This window comes from Eimeria tenella, genomic scaffold (genome assembly GCF_000499545.2).
Source record: "Eimeria tenella Houghton genomic scaffold, Eth_scaff120, whole genome shotgun sequence".
Classification (NCBI taxonomy): Eukaryota; Apicomplexa; class Conoidasida; order Eucoccidiorida; family Eimeriidae; genus Eimeria; species Eimeria tenella.
Window position 1 is genome coordinate 86313 of NW_013541486.1, and position 14189 is coordinate 100501.

Genomic DNA, 14189 nt, shown 5'->3' on the forward strand with positions numbered 1-14189 from the left:
TACACCCCAAGTTCTGGCCCTTCAACTTAGCCATGTGCAGCAGATTCTGGAGCTCAGCATCTCGGCTTCCGTTTTCAAAAACCCTCCCCGTCTGCTGCTGATGCCCCTGCTGCTGCTGCTGCCACGTACCTAACCGCCACTTCTGCGAAGGCATGAAGCACTGAGGCGGGGAAACCCGCGCGGGTATCGGCGGCCTTAATGAGGCGGGGAGGGTCTCGGGCGAGGAGAGCCAGGACAAAGGTGAGGGAGCCGTCGGAGTTCTGCAGCAAAACGAGCCTTTGCTGTTTAAAGGTCTATTTGGGCTACTTGACTCTATTTGAGTCTACAAGTACTGAGTGGGAGTGAGTCGAAGCACTTTTCAGTACAACTTGATGAAACAAATGAGCTAGGAAAGACGAGGAAATCCGAAGAAAAGGCACAAGTTAGAGAAAGGAAAGATGAAGACTGCCACGTAGCAGACGAGGTGACTGCTTGAAACACAAAGACGGAAGACAAAAACACAGATCCGCGAAAAATAGAGCAGCAGCAAGTACAGCGTACTCAACAAACCACTCAGCGGCAGCAGCAGCAGGACTCACAATAATGACTGGAGGCTTCGCCGTGAGGAGTTCCAACATGACCATCCCGAGGGAATAGACCTCCGCCATCTCAGAGACCAACGAGCTGCAGCAGCAACAGCAGCAGCACCAGGTAGGTGAAAAAGAACACAAAAGGATGAAATAATGAAACAGAAGAGATAAGCAAAGTTAAAGACAGACAACTTGTCCCACCTGGCAATGTACTTGGGATCTGCATAACCAACGGTTCCCGCTGTCTGACGCACAGGAAAACGCCCTGTTCCCTTTTTAGCGAGGCAAGCCAAACCAAAGTCCGAAACCTGCAGCAGCAGCAGCAGCAGCAGCATTAGACAGGTGGTCCTTTGGCAGTGTAAATTTCCCCGCTAGAGGGGCACAGCAACTCTTCATGAAGTATATTCATCAAACACCATGAAAGGTAACTGCAGTCCTATAAGTTTTGGTCTATTTTGCCGAACCTTTGCGTGTTTGTGCTTGTCTAACAAGATGTTTGCTGTTTTTATGTCGCGGTGATAAACTGTGGGGCAGTGGCGGTGGAGATGCGACAAAGCCACCGCCGTGTCCAGGGCAATGCAGAGGCGGTCCAGCCAAGTCAGCGTTCCTGCAGCACACAGCAGCAGCAGCAGCAGCGTGCAGAAGCAGCAGCGGCAAAGGCACTTCCAAAGAAGTGCGTCTCTCTGCTTCGGTTTCTGGTGCTGATGCGTGTTTACACTGTAAAGCTGCAGCAGCCAAGCCAGAAAGGGCCGTCTCGAGGCCCCCACACTATGAACAGGAGCAGCAGCAGCAACCGAGGCAGCAAAACGCACCTCTCTGCAAGTGCCCTGAGACGTCACCACCAGCCATCATTTCGTAAATGAGGAAACGGTCCTTTCCATGACGAGCGAATCCCAACAAGATCACCAAGTTTGGGTGCCTGTGCAGCAGCGCCAAACCGTGCCAGTAAAGCAAATGCAAAAGGCAGCAGCCACCCTCCAGCCAGCAGCAGCAAAAAAGGACAAGCAGCAGCCTCGGCTTTGCAGCAGCAAAACAAGAGCCCTCGCAGCAGCAGAGGTGAGCTCATGTACAGGTTCACTGGCAGCGCCTTCGCAGCAGCAGAACCCGCCTCAGCAGCAGCATAATCCGCAACAGCAAAATCCGCCTCAGCAGCAGCATCATCCATAGCAACAGCACCCTCCTCAATACCAGCAGCAGCCCCCCCCACCCCAGCAGCAGCACCCCCCCCCCCCGCAGCAGCAGCATCCGCAGCAGCAATACCCGCCTCAGCAGCACCAGCATCCGCAGCACCCTCCTTAGCATCCTTAGCAGCACCGACTCAGCAGCGTCCGCAGCAGCACCCCCCGCCTCAGCAGCATCACCCACAGCAGCAGGACCCCATGAGCAGCAGCAGCACCCCCCGCCTCAGCGGCAGCACCCTCCACACCCGCAGCACCCCCTCAGCAGCAGCAGCAGCAGCAGCAGCAGACCTGAACTTGGAGAGGACGACGACCTCGCGTTCGAAGCCAGCCTCCGAAGGGTCGTTGAGCCTCTTGACAGCCACCTCCAAACCATCACGCATGAAACCCCTGTAGACTGTTCCGTAGGCGCCCAGCCCCAGGACGTGGCGGAAGCCGTCGGTGGCCGCGTATATCTCCTGCAGCGCACAAACCCCAAACCCTAAACCCTAAACCCTCAAAACGGAGCCCACACCCTCGAAACACCAAACCCTGCAAACTCTACCCCTAATACGAAAACTTGCACCCTGGACACTAAACTCCGGAGCCTAAACATGAAAGACTAAACCATAAACCTTAAACCCTAGCTCATGCACCCTGGGGGCTGAATCCCAAACCCTAAACCCTAGAGCCTAAACCCTAAACCCTAAACGCACCTCGTACGAGTACTCCAAAGATATTTTGTTGAGGGAGGAGTCGTCCGCATCAGCTTCAAAGTCGCAGATCTTCGCTCGGGGCCCCTTGGGGTCTGCTGCTGCAGGGTCTGCTGTTGCTGCTGACGCGGTGCCCTGCTCAGCGTGTGCTGCTGCTGCTGCTGCTGCTCCCATGTCCTGCGGCTCAGTGGAGCTGCAGCCCTCGCTGCATCTCTTGCTGCTGCTGCTGCTTCCATCCTCGCGCGACAGCTGCTGCACAGCGTTGAAGAACACGCCGCAGAGCTCACCGGGGTCCAGAGAACCGCTTGGCTGTTCTGCTGCTGCTGCAGCAGCAGCAATTGCTGCTGCTGCATCTTTGCTGGTCATCAGCGGCGAGGCCCTCTGAGTCCTCTCCGCTGCGGCAAGCGCTGCTGCTGCTTGTGCTGCTGCACCAGCGGCACACGCAGCAGTTTCACCGTCAGCTAAGGGCATCCCAAGTATCCCTCCAGCAGTTTCTGGTGCCGTCGCAGCAGCAGCAGCAGCAGCTGCTGCTGCATGCCAACGCTTGGCATCATGGTGTGGGGCCCCGCCAGGTAAGCCGCCAACGCATGCTGCTGCCTCTTCTGCTGCTATCGCCTTTTCTGCTTCCGATTTTGCCACAGGCAACACAGCAGCATCAACTGCTGCTGCTGCTGCTAAGACAGCAGCAGCGCTGCAGCGCCCTTTGCATGAGTCTTCAGGGGGCCCACCGAGAGCGCCGCGTCCATCAGAGTTAGCTGTCATCTCTTCTATGCATTTGCTGCTGCAGCTGCTGCAGCTGCTTCACTTGCTGCTGCTCCCGCTGCTGCTGTTTTCCCGTGCTGGCCCCTCTGCGCCTAGCTGCAGCAGCGACACCAAAAGCTGGGAGATGATTCCAACCCGAGCCGGCCCCACACCCCAGCAGTGGAAGGCAGCAGCAAACACACGATCTCAGGGCTCCTGAAGACGATCCCAGGCCAGGAGAAGACGATCCCAGTGAGGACAGAACACGATCCCAGGTCAAAGTGGGGCGATCCCTGGCCCCAGAAGAGGCGGCCCCAGCATGAAACGACCCCACACCTATTAAGGCTCTCTTGGCCTGAGCAGCACTGCAGAGGCGGCGCACGCGAGAAGCAGCTGCGTTGCTGCTGCTGCTGCTGCTGCGGCTGCTGCTGTGTTGCTGGGGGGTGGTGGGGCGGCAGCAACAGCTCGACCGCTGCAGCAGCAAGTGCAAGCTGCTGCTGAAAAGGTTCCAAGAAATAAAGAAGACTAAAAAAATAGCCCCATGGACAAGGTCTCAGTCCTACGCCTGCAGCTGCTGCAGTCGCTGCAACGCTGCTGCTGCTGCTGCTGCTGCGATCCCCAAATCCCAAGCGTTGCGCAGCACGGCCACGGCCTGTGTGCTGCTCCGCGGCTGCTAAACTATTCAAGTTGCCAGAAGTGCCGCAAAAAAGAACTTTCGCCGGGCTCTTGCTGCTGCTGCTGCCACTGCTGCTGCTGCTGGTGGGAGCAACACTAGCAGACGCGGGAATGGTCGCATGGACCTTCCTCTTCAGAGACCCCAACGCAGCTAAACAACTACTCCTAAGGTTACTAAGGGGTCCACAGGCCTACAGATTCTCCCCACACAAAACCTGTGCTCGCGTGATTCCTCCGTTTGTGGCAGCGGCTGCAGCTGCTGCTGCTGCTGCTGCTGCTGCTGCTGGTGCATGCCACCGCAACACTGCAGAGCCCCCTGGTCCTTGTCTGTGGGGTCTTGAGGAACTGCTCAAAGGGTTTTGTTATTAAGATGAACAGGTTTACCACGCGAATCTATAAAGACACGAGATAGACAAGGGCCCCCCGATCGTGTCTTGTCCCGCAGCAACCATAGATCCCACCAGCCCAAGCCTTGCCTTTTGTTGGGGTTTAGCCTCCAGCCTTAAGGCTCTGTTTGTCTTCTTATTGTTTAATTTTGGTTTTGCTGACAATTCAAGAGCCAATCTGCTGTGTGCAGACAGAAGAAAGGCTCGGGGCCTGCGCTGCCGGTGCTGCTGCTGGTGGTGGTCTTTCTGTTGCTGCTGATGGCATCCTATTACTGCTGCTGCTCTCGGTCCTGCTTCATTTGCCGCTGTTCTCCATTTTGGCACTTTTGCTGCATTTGTTACTTTTTTATTAATCACATGAGCATAGTAGCCTTCCAGTGCAGCACCGCAGGGCAGTAAGGGGAGACTCCCCTGGTAAAGTTTGCCACAGAAGCGCTAGTTTGGAATCACACTGTAGCGCAGGCAACAAGTTAATGACTTTATTCTTTTCAGAAAGGCCATCATGTAGCCACTACGAGAAAGAGGAATTAGACTAATTAGCTCGTAGTGTGTAGCCGCTAGCAGCAGCCGTGCAACTGGATGGGAGGCCTGAGGCAGCAGAGCAGCAACACTCTATCAGCAGCAGCAGCACTGCAGCAGCAGCGTCCCTTCAGAAGTAGCAGCAGCACTCTATCAGAAACACATAAAAGCCTGTTCTAAAGGAAGGAAACGAACAGGCTAGTTCAAGGGAGGGCAGAAGGGGAGATAAAATGGGGTAAGAGATCTTTTAAAAGAACGAAAGTGGCATAGGAAATCTTAGGAGGGCTGTGGGGGCTTATTGGAAAATAAATTTTTGTAACTTAATACTGCGCTTCCCACAAGCTAGTGAGGGTCTTGGTTCCCCCAAAAGAAGAGCTTCACCCTAGATTAAAGAAGATGCTTTTGCTGCTGCTGCTGCTGGCTGCTGTGTAGCCTTTTGCTGGCTGCTGCTGCTGCTGGGGAAGACAGGCACGATGTGGGCAAAAAATATCCTACAAATTTCGTAGGCAAAATAAAGTGCTGCTTTTATGGATTTATTCCTATATCCTACGCACTTTCCCGTAATTATAAGAGAAAATAAATAGTATTTCATCGTAGGCTGTGGAGGAATGCTCCACGCAATTTAAGGCAGAACTAGGTGCAGCAAAGAGAACCTTTAAGACAGCTCAATCGAGAGTCATGAAGGTTACAGCAAATTTCAATTTGATCTTGCAAAGAATAGGACGCAAATAAATAAAATAGATGTTTTTCAGTACGAAGAGTGTTAACCGCTGCTGTGTGGCTTCCTCCAGCACTGACAGCAATTCGAAACACTGCAACAATTTTGTCGCATTGCTTCAGCGCTGCTGCTTCTAATCAAGCCTTCAGGTGGAGTTGTGAGAGCAGCTGCAGCAGTCAATTAACAAGGATGTCTTTTTCTCATGCAGCAGATTGTTTTTAAAACAAAACTTGCGTCATTTCGGCTGAATGTTGCGGGGCCGGTACGCGCTTGCAGAATATCAATTCTAACTTCCTTTGGAGAACATGGCATAAGCACCGGGTCCTCTTCTTCCATTTGTGCATATGTTGCAGCGAAAAAGAAGCTTTAGCCATTTGTGTCTCCACCACGAGCTTCACCCGCTTTTAAATGCTCTTATGCACCCCAAGCCTCTCTTAGGCAGACCGCACAGGGTTAGCGAGCCCACAGCACCATCAGACCTAGGCTATAACGCATTAATCTAGGGCTAATATACGCTAATATGAATAAAAAACCTCTGTTGCCCTTTACTTGAGTGTAATGGGTTTCCATTCATGTGATTCTAGAGCCTAGATCGCCTCGGTTCAGGTGGAGCCACCAGGAGGAGTGCGACGCGGTTAACGGGATTAATTTTGTTGTACTCTTGTGTTATCAATAAAAATTTTTAAATTGAGAGAGATTAAAGCGGAATTTCGGCTCAAGAGAAACGGAATTGCCCCACAGCCAGCTGCATACCCTAGGTGACCCATGTGCGAGGTTGTTAACAAAGCTAGGAATGAGTGCACGCAGACTTTTTGGAAATTCAAAGAGAATAATTTTTGATGTTTGATTCCTGGAAAGGATAATTTGAAACTTGTGCAGATGATTTGGACCAATCTTTAGCCCAGTGGCTCCTGTGGGGATTTCTCCACCTTCTGCCCCACCCCGTGTCTGATAGCACTACATGCCTATTTTACGGGTCCAAGGCCAAATTTTGTGAACCACCACTTGAAAGGCAATGATTATGAAAAAATATTGAATGGAATTCCACTTTAGAGTGGCTGAAAAGCGTTCCTTGAGGAACGGTGAAAGCATACTTCTTCAAACATCTGGTCGCTTTCGTATGAATCGTGCCACCCAGACTAATTCTAGCAGTTTCGGAGTTTCAAAATGACCAAAGATGTTTTAGTTGCTTTTAAAGCAAAGCATTTACTAAGACTGACACTTATGAATCGGCTAAAGCCCCCCAACCTCACCAAAACACTACCTGACTGAGACTGACACTCTTCCTTTTGCGGTGTCTTTGCCGTTGCCTCAACGTGCCTTTATTTGAAATCATTTAAATTTACCCAAATTGCAAATATGCTGCATTTTGTGGCGTCTAGGATCCCACAGTTACTGAGAGCGTGAAGGCTTAAGCATTAAGACGTGGACTTGCAAGAGTGTTGCGATGGAATATTATGCATGCAATGGGGGCAGATACTTTCCTGCCTTTTTGCTACCCTAACTGCTGCTGCGAGTGCTGCTGCTGCGATTGCTGCTGCTTCGACTATTTCTGCTGTTGCTGCTGCTGTTGGTATGCCGTTTAAATATGGGAAGCCACAGCTGCAAAGGCTCAACCAGTTTTGCATGCGCCCCTTGTGCTGTGCTGCTGCTTTTGTCTTTATTTGTAAATTTCGGACACTTGTTGCTTTTGTCGCTGAGGGCGTAAGAGATACTGCGGAAGAGAGGGAAACAGAAATAGGCGAGCGGTGAAAACGGACTGAAATAGAAAGGGGAGTGGAAGCAGAAAGAGGCAGACCAAGACACATATTGATTATGGAAAATGTTGAAATAATATATATATTTATGTATGATCAAAAGTACTTTAGTGCCCATGAAAATGACACAAGGAGAGGCCGACGAATAAAGAGTGGAGAGAATAAGGGAGGCTGCTAAGTCCTTTTTCAAGACGAACAGACAAAGAGATCCCAAAAAAACAAAAGTGAATAATACATGTGTTTATAAAAAGACGGAAATCCAGAAGAAGAGAGATACAAGCGCGAGATAACAAGCAAGAGAGAAAGCAGCAAATGTGTACAGAGTTGAGGCGTGAAGACAAGCAAGAAGCATGTGGCCCAAGCAGATAAAGAAGCAAGCAAAGAGAAGACAAACAAAATAAATAGACAGAAATAATAAAAGTGTCAAGGGATGAAACGCGGAAACGCAAAAAAGGGGATAAAGAATAGTGAAAGAAACTCCTCCTGTCTTTCAGCCACTACTTGGTTGTTGGCATTTCCCGAGTTTTTGTTTCGCCTAACTCTGAGTCCAGAATTCACAGCCTATTTCAGAGTACTTTTGAATATGATTATGCATAACTTGAGTAGATCCATCGAGAGAATTATGGTTTTACACGCTTTTTTCACGTTTTTGTCTGCTATCGCTGGCAATGAAAGTGACCCTGCGGCCCCACCAGCATTTTCGCGCTCTTATCTTTTCTTTAGAGGATAAATACATTAAATTTATCAAAAAGAGAAAAAGAACAAACCCTTACGACAGGCTTTCTTCAGCCACTGCTGTAAACCCTAAAAGCCAAGCCCTAAAACCCTAAACCCTAGCCACACCCGAAACGGGGCTCCCAGGCCTGAAGAGGCCCAGAGGCCTCCCCCCTCCCCTAGAGTAAGAACATGTTCATAATTATTATATGTAAAAAAACAAAATAAATGCACTACTGAGGTCCTGAAGGAACAGCTGCATAGACAAGACACACCCGGATCACACACAGGAGACGCCAGTTGAATAGTTCATTAATGTGGCAAACAGTTTAGAAGAACGAACACGCTGAAAGACCTAAACTCATTAAATTCTAGAATTAAAGCTTAATTAGAAATGCGAAACGTAAAGGCAGGCTGAAACGGACTCAGGCGGAGCCTCTCCCTCGTACTGCTAGCTCCTTAGTCTTAGGGGCAGCAGGGGCAGCAGCAGCAGCAGGGGACGCTGCTGCTGCTGCTACTGCTGCGTAAGCACATGGCTCGGCCTCCGCCTTTTTCTTGGGGGCATCTCCTTCACCCTTATCTCCCGAGCCGCCCCCGCAGCCAGACAGTTTCGCAGGCATATTCCGGAGCGCCCCCATGGCCCACCAACAGCAGCAGCAGCAGCAGCAACAGCAACAACAAAGGCCTTACAGGCTTTCGAAGACAGTGTCAGTCGCTGCTCATTGAAGGCAGTCCTTTAAATACTCTTAGCCAAAAGAAAGGAGGAAAACCCCCAAGCAACAAACCCCACACCCAGAAAAGAGGAGATGTAGGTGGATCTACACCCCAATTTGCCATTCTTGCTGCTGCTGCAGCAGCACCAGCAGCTGCTGCTGCTGCTGCATTCAGGTCGCTGCTGCAAATGCACGCGGGCGCCCCAGCAGTGAAGGCCAGGGCTGTTGCTGATGCTGCTGCTCTCTGCCATGTTACTCTAACAGCTGCTGCTCCGCGTGCTGCAGCAGTTGCTGTTCTGCTCATCTGCTGCTTGCCGCATTTATGTACCTCTTGTTCCTTCTTCCCCAGCCGTTGCTGCTGTTTTAGCTGCTGCTGTCGCTCCTCGGGCTGCTGCTGCTGCTGCCGCTGCTGTTGCTGACGACACTACAACACTGCGGGGCTGCCCCGTCGCATTGCTGCAGGCCAAATCCCCGGCTCAGCCGCCACAGCAGCAAACGCTGCAGCAGCAAGCGCTGCAGCAGCAAACGCTGCAGCAGCAAACGCTGCAGCAGCAAACGCTGCAGCAGCAGCCCACTGCCAGCGACAAAGAGACACCAAGCAACGGGCTTTACCCTTCCCCCGAGCTCCTGGCCCTTTCTGACAAAGCAGGGTCCTTACATCGCCGGTCATTGTCCCGGGTAAGCAGCAGCAGCAGCAGCAGCAACAGCGGCGGCAGCAGTAGCAGCAGCAGCAGCAGCAGGCAGTATGCTGCTGCTGCACACGTAGGGCAGCTGCTGGAAGGGCAAAGTCCTGCTGCAACAGCAGCCAACAGCAGCAAGAAAGTCTGTGTGAACATAAAACTGCTGCAGTCGCAACAGGCTCCTGTAACAGCTGCTCCAGGAGCAGCGACAGCAAAGGGGGCAGAATGACCAGCAGCAACAGCAGCAGCATTCAGACAAGTGCGTATTTGCTGCTGCTGCTGCAGCACCGGTGCAACTTGACCACCTTGTAGCACTAGAGTGCCACCCGTGCCACTGCTTGTGTTTGCTTTGCGGCTTGCTGCTGCTGCTGCTGCTGCTGCTGTTGCTGCTGCTGCTGCTGCTGCTGCAGTTGGGCCCTTTGAGTGTGGTGAACACAGAGCTGGAGGCGATGCAGCAATTCCTAGAAGACGAAATTGCTGAGGGGGCCGAGAGGACAGCAGCAGACAGCAGGCAGGCAAGTACACACATCAGAAATCATAAAGATTGGCTAGTGGCCAGCTAGCTAGCTAGCCAGCTACCTAGCTAGCTTGCTTGCTGCCTGGCTAGCTAGCTAGCTAATTAACCTGCTGCCTGGCTAGCTAGAGAGCTAGCCAGCAAGCTAGCATGGTGGCTAGCTAGCTAGCTAGCCACAAGCAGCTGGCTAGCTAGCCAGCTAGTAGACATGAGCTAGCTAGCTAGCTAGCTAGCTAGCTAGGAATTGAGTGGCTAGCTAGCTGCTGAGGGAGCCTCGCCGGGCACGGGGTTGGGGTGTATCTCCACACGCCAACGCGCCTCCGCCTTCGCTTCCTGAGTGCGTCTGCAGGACCCAGCAGCAGCAGCAGCAACAGCAACAGCAACAGCAGCAGCAGCAGCAGAAAGGGCCGTGGAGCGCCTTGCTGCTGTGGCCGAGAAGCAGCAAAGAGATTCCTGTCCCCTCGCCCTTTGCCTGCAGTCACTGCGGGGCTCTTCGAAGGCCACACGGGTGGGCGCGGAGCTTCTTGGTAAGAAAAAAAGAAAAAAAGAAATAAAAGAAATGAAAGAAATAAAAGGAACAAAAGAAATAAAAAGAAATAAAAACGAGAAAAAGAAATATAAATAAAAACGCAAACAAACACAACTAAACAGATAAAAGTTTCCGGCTGAGATACGCGATAGGAGCAGACCGAGAGGCAATGCCCCAGCACAACTGCTGTTGCTGCTGCTCTCATCGTTATTGCTGCTGCTGCTGCTGCTGTTGCTGCTCCTGTTGCTGCTGCTGCTGTTGCTGCTGCTGCTGTTGCCTCTGTTGCAGAAGGGGACGATGAGGTTGAGCTTCGACCGCCGTTATCTTGGGCGAAACAAAGTCGCTTTGCGTGGGCACTAAACCCTATGCCCTTATTTCCAAACCCTAAACCCTAAACCCTAAACCCTTATCTCTAATCAAACTCCCCAATGTCTGCTGTGCTATTTTATTGCCCTTCTTGCGGGGCTTGCGCTTTTGAGGCGGCAGCTAGCTGTGGCTAGCCGCTTCAAGACTACCTCTAGCCATATGTTTATGTGGCTGCTGCTGCTGCTGCTGCTGCTCTTGCTTCTGTTTCTGCTGCTGCTGCTCTTGCTGCTATTTTGGCTGCTACTGCTGCTGCTGTGGGAGCAGGCATTTATTCCGGGCGACTTCATCTCAGCGCTTCGCCTACAACTCCATGCGTTATCCGCCTGCAGCACCGAAGCAGCAGATTGCAGCGTCAGCAGCAGCAGCGGCTGCTGCTGCTGCTGATGCTGCTGCTGCTGCAGAGGCCGCAGCTGGCCCTCCACCGCAGCTGCTGCACTGTGAAGACCTTTTTGAAGAGCGGCTGCGGCTGCTGGGCTTTGAGCGGCCCCGCACTTGTCCATGTTCCCGCAGGGGGTACTTTAACAGCAGCAGCAGCAGCAGTAGCTGCTGCTGCAGCAGCAGCAGCAGCAAGAAGGAGAGCAGCACTTTTATCTGCCCTGGATGTGCTAGCTGCAGCCCTAGGGGAGAAGCCTCCTGCTGCACCACTGCAGCAGGGGGCAGCAGCAGCTGCCTGCCCACCGAGGCTTCCTGGGGTGGGGCTTCTTTGCTGGGAGGGGTTGGGGGGAATCCATGTGCTGCTGCTGCTGCTGCTGCTGCTGGCGCTGCTGCTGCTAGCTGCTGCAGCAGCGTCGATGGCCAACAGCACCCCAGCTCCTCCCGTCCCAGCGAAACATTTGCTGTTGAGGAGATGGGCCGCAGCAGCCGCAGCAACAGCAGCAGCAGCAGCAGCTGCAGCCGCAGGACTCAGAGAGACACGCAGACAATAGATCTCGCAGTTGCGAAGGCCCTCATGCGCCTAACTGCTGCTTCTCAAAGAGCAACAGAAAAAGCAAGAGCTGCTGTTGCTGCTGCTGCTGCTGCAAGCAGGGGCTCATTCGGCGCAGCAGCAGCAACAGCGCAACCGCGGCCCTCCACCGCCTCTGCTGCTGGAAGGAGAGCGCGCAGCCGGATGGCTTCAGGGCTGGAAGCAGACGCGGTAGCAGCAGCAACAGCAACAGCAGAATCTCCTGCTGCTGCTGCTGCTGCTGCCTGCGTAGACTCCCGAAGATGCAGCAGTCGCCGGCCTGTCTCCGCAGGCCCTGCGAGGTGTATGTCCACCTCAAATCCATCAGCAGCAGCAGCAGCAGCAGCAGCGCGGAGAGGAAGCCCTAGCTGCTTTATCTCGGACCTTCCTCTGTCTCTGCAGGAGCAGCAGCAGCAGCACCTGCGCCGGCAGCAAGTGCTGCAGCAGCTGCGCAGCAGCCTAGACGAAGATGACCCCCCACTTGAAGTTGTGCTGCAGCTTTGCACGGCCGACTTGGTGGAAGAGCAGCTGCTGCCCTGTTTCAGGTACAGCTGCTGCTGCTTCTGCTGCTGTTGCTGCTGCTGCTGCTGGCGCTGCTACTGCTCCGCTTACTGCCGCTACTGCACCCACTGCAGCCAGCTCTACTTGCTGCAGTTGCCATAGGCAGCTGCTGCTAGCGCGGCGGCAGCAGCGGCAGCTCCTGCTGCGGCTGTTGTCACTGGAGCAGCAGCAACAGCAGCAGCAGCAGCCGCTGCGCTGCCTGCCGTCTGGGCTGACCGATTGACTGACGCTGCATGAAACGCTTCCACTCTTGGCCTCGACACTGCTGTTGCTGCTTCTGCTGCTGCTGCTACTGCTGCTACTGCTGCTGCTGCTACTGCTGCTGCTGCTGCTGCTGCAGAGACATGCGCGTGCTGCTGCGGCTGCTGATTGGAGCCAACAGAGAGCAGCGGGTGGTGCTGGCTGAGGCCCTTTTGCTGTCGCTGACTTCTGTGGTGTCCGTCCTAGACGTTGAGGTCTCAGCCTATCAGCGGTGAGCTTGCTGCTGCTGCTGCTGCTGCTGCTGCTTCTGCTGCTACTGTTGCTGCTGCTGCTGCAGGGTTTGTTTTCATTTCTGTGGTGCTGCTTAGCTACGTCGGAGATCTGGAGGGGGCCCTGGACAGGTGGCAAGACCGCGAGGTGTCGCTGCAGCGGCTGCTGCTGCAGCTGCAGCAGCAGCAGCGGCTGCTGGAGAGCCACGAGAGGCTGCGAGCAGCAGACCGACAAGTTTACGAAAAAGAAGTGAAGGTTTTGGAGGAAAGAATTGAAGAGTTGAAGGCAGAGATCGCCAAACTGAGCCCAGACGAAGCCGTAAACCCTAAACCCTAGACCCTAAACCCTAGGACTTCGACCCGGGAGCCGCAGCCCTAGCCCACGCAAACCCTAAACCCTAAACCCTAGCCGCTAAACCCTCGCCCGGCGCACTAAACCCCAAATAGCAGCCGCTGCTGCTGCGTCAAAATCTCAAACAGCAAACTCGACCCCCACGTCTCTCCATGCAGTCCCTAAACCCTAAACCCTAAACCCTAAACCCTAGAGGCCAGCAGCGAGGCTGAAAGCAAAAGGGCCCAAGCGCATGCAAAAAGAGACAAAAAAGGAAATATACAAATAAAGACAAAGAGGGAATAACCAAAGAAAGAAAAAGAGACAAATGAGATAAAAGGGACAAAAAAGGAGACAAATAATTCAATTTGTTGTGCTGCATCTGCCGCTGCTGCAGCTGGTGGCCGACACCCGCGACCGCCACAAGCAGCTGCTGGAGCTGCTGCAGGGCCGCGAGGTGCAGCATTCAGTGCAGCAGCAGCTGCTGCAGCAGGCGCAGCAGCTGCTGCAGCGAGTTAGCTGCGGCCTGCAGCAGCCCATGGAGTCGCTGAGAAACAGAGACACGGGAAGGGTTTACGAGACAAAGGAGGGCGAACTCTGCTTCAGGCAAGTGCAGCAGCAGCAGCTGCTGCTGCTGCTGCTGTGGCAGCAGCAGCACAAATAGCAGCGCAAAAGCAAGAGAAAAAGTTCCCTAACTAGTGCACAGCCAGCAGCAGCAGCAGAGACAGCGAAAGTGAGATCTCCAGCACCCTCACTGGCAGAGTCACCCTCAACCACAGCAGCAGCAGCAGCAGCAGCAGCAGCAACAGCGGGCGCACCTGCGCGCAGGCCTTTTGATGTGGCTGAGAGGGGCGTTACGGCCACTTCAGCTTCGCTCAGCGGACTAAGAGGAGACTCGGAGACAGAAGCAGAAACAGATTTGAATGAAGCAGCAGCAGCAGCAGCAATTCAAAAGGAGACAAAGCTGCAGACTCCCCCTGTGCTGCTGCTGCATCCGCGGCTTCGCGCGGCGCTCGCGAGAGAATCTACCATCGCGCGAGTCTGCTGCTGCTGCTGCTGCTGCTGCTCTTCCTTTTGTCGCTGCTGCTGCTTATTTCGCTGCTGCAGCTGATTTTGTTGCTCTCGCTGCTGCT

General features: G+C 53.6%; 3 protein-coding genes across 3 annotated transcripts; 2 read left to right on the plus strand and 1 right to left on the minus strand.

Moving 5' to 3' along the window:
* Positions 1–74: 74 nt before the first annotated feature.
* Positions 75–3201, minus strand: ETH_00030565 (Tyrosine kinase-like (TKL) protein, putative; the record flags this gene model as incomplete). Its single annotated transcript, XM_013373147.1, has 8 exons — positions 75–260; positions 579–663; positions 771–877; positions 1034–1176; positions 1382–1488; positions 1640–1872; positions 1987–2205; positions 2443–3201. 8 exons carry the CDS (start codon positions 3199–3201, stop codon positions 75–77), a joined length of 1839 nt encoding a protein of 612 aa, XP_013228601.1.
* A 5649-nt stretch (positions 3202–8850) lies between these two features.
* Positions 8851–9571, plus strand: ETH_00030570 (uncharacterized protein; the record flags this gene model as incomplete). The annotated part of the gene is made up of 2 exons (XM_013373148.1): positions 8851–8886; positions 9125–9571. 2 exons carry the CDS (start codon positions 8851–8853, stop codon positions 9569–9571), a joined length of 483 nt encoding a protein of 160 aa, XP_013228602.1.
* A 220-nt stretch (positions 9572–9791) lies between these two features.
* ETH_00030575 (uncharacterized protein) lies at positions 9792–13720 on the plus strand (the record flags this gene model as incomplete). Its single annotated transcript, XM_013373149.1, has 6 exons — positions 9792–9861; positions 10206–10383; positions 11016–12239; positions 12596–12727; positions 12825–13044; positions 13454–13720. The coding sequence occupies 6 exons, from the start codon at positions 9792–9794 to the stop codon at positions 13718–13720; spliced, it is 2091 nt and encodes a 696-aa protein (XP_013228603.1).
* Between the last annotated feature and the right edge of the window lie 469 nt (positions 13721–14189).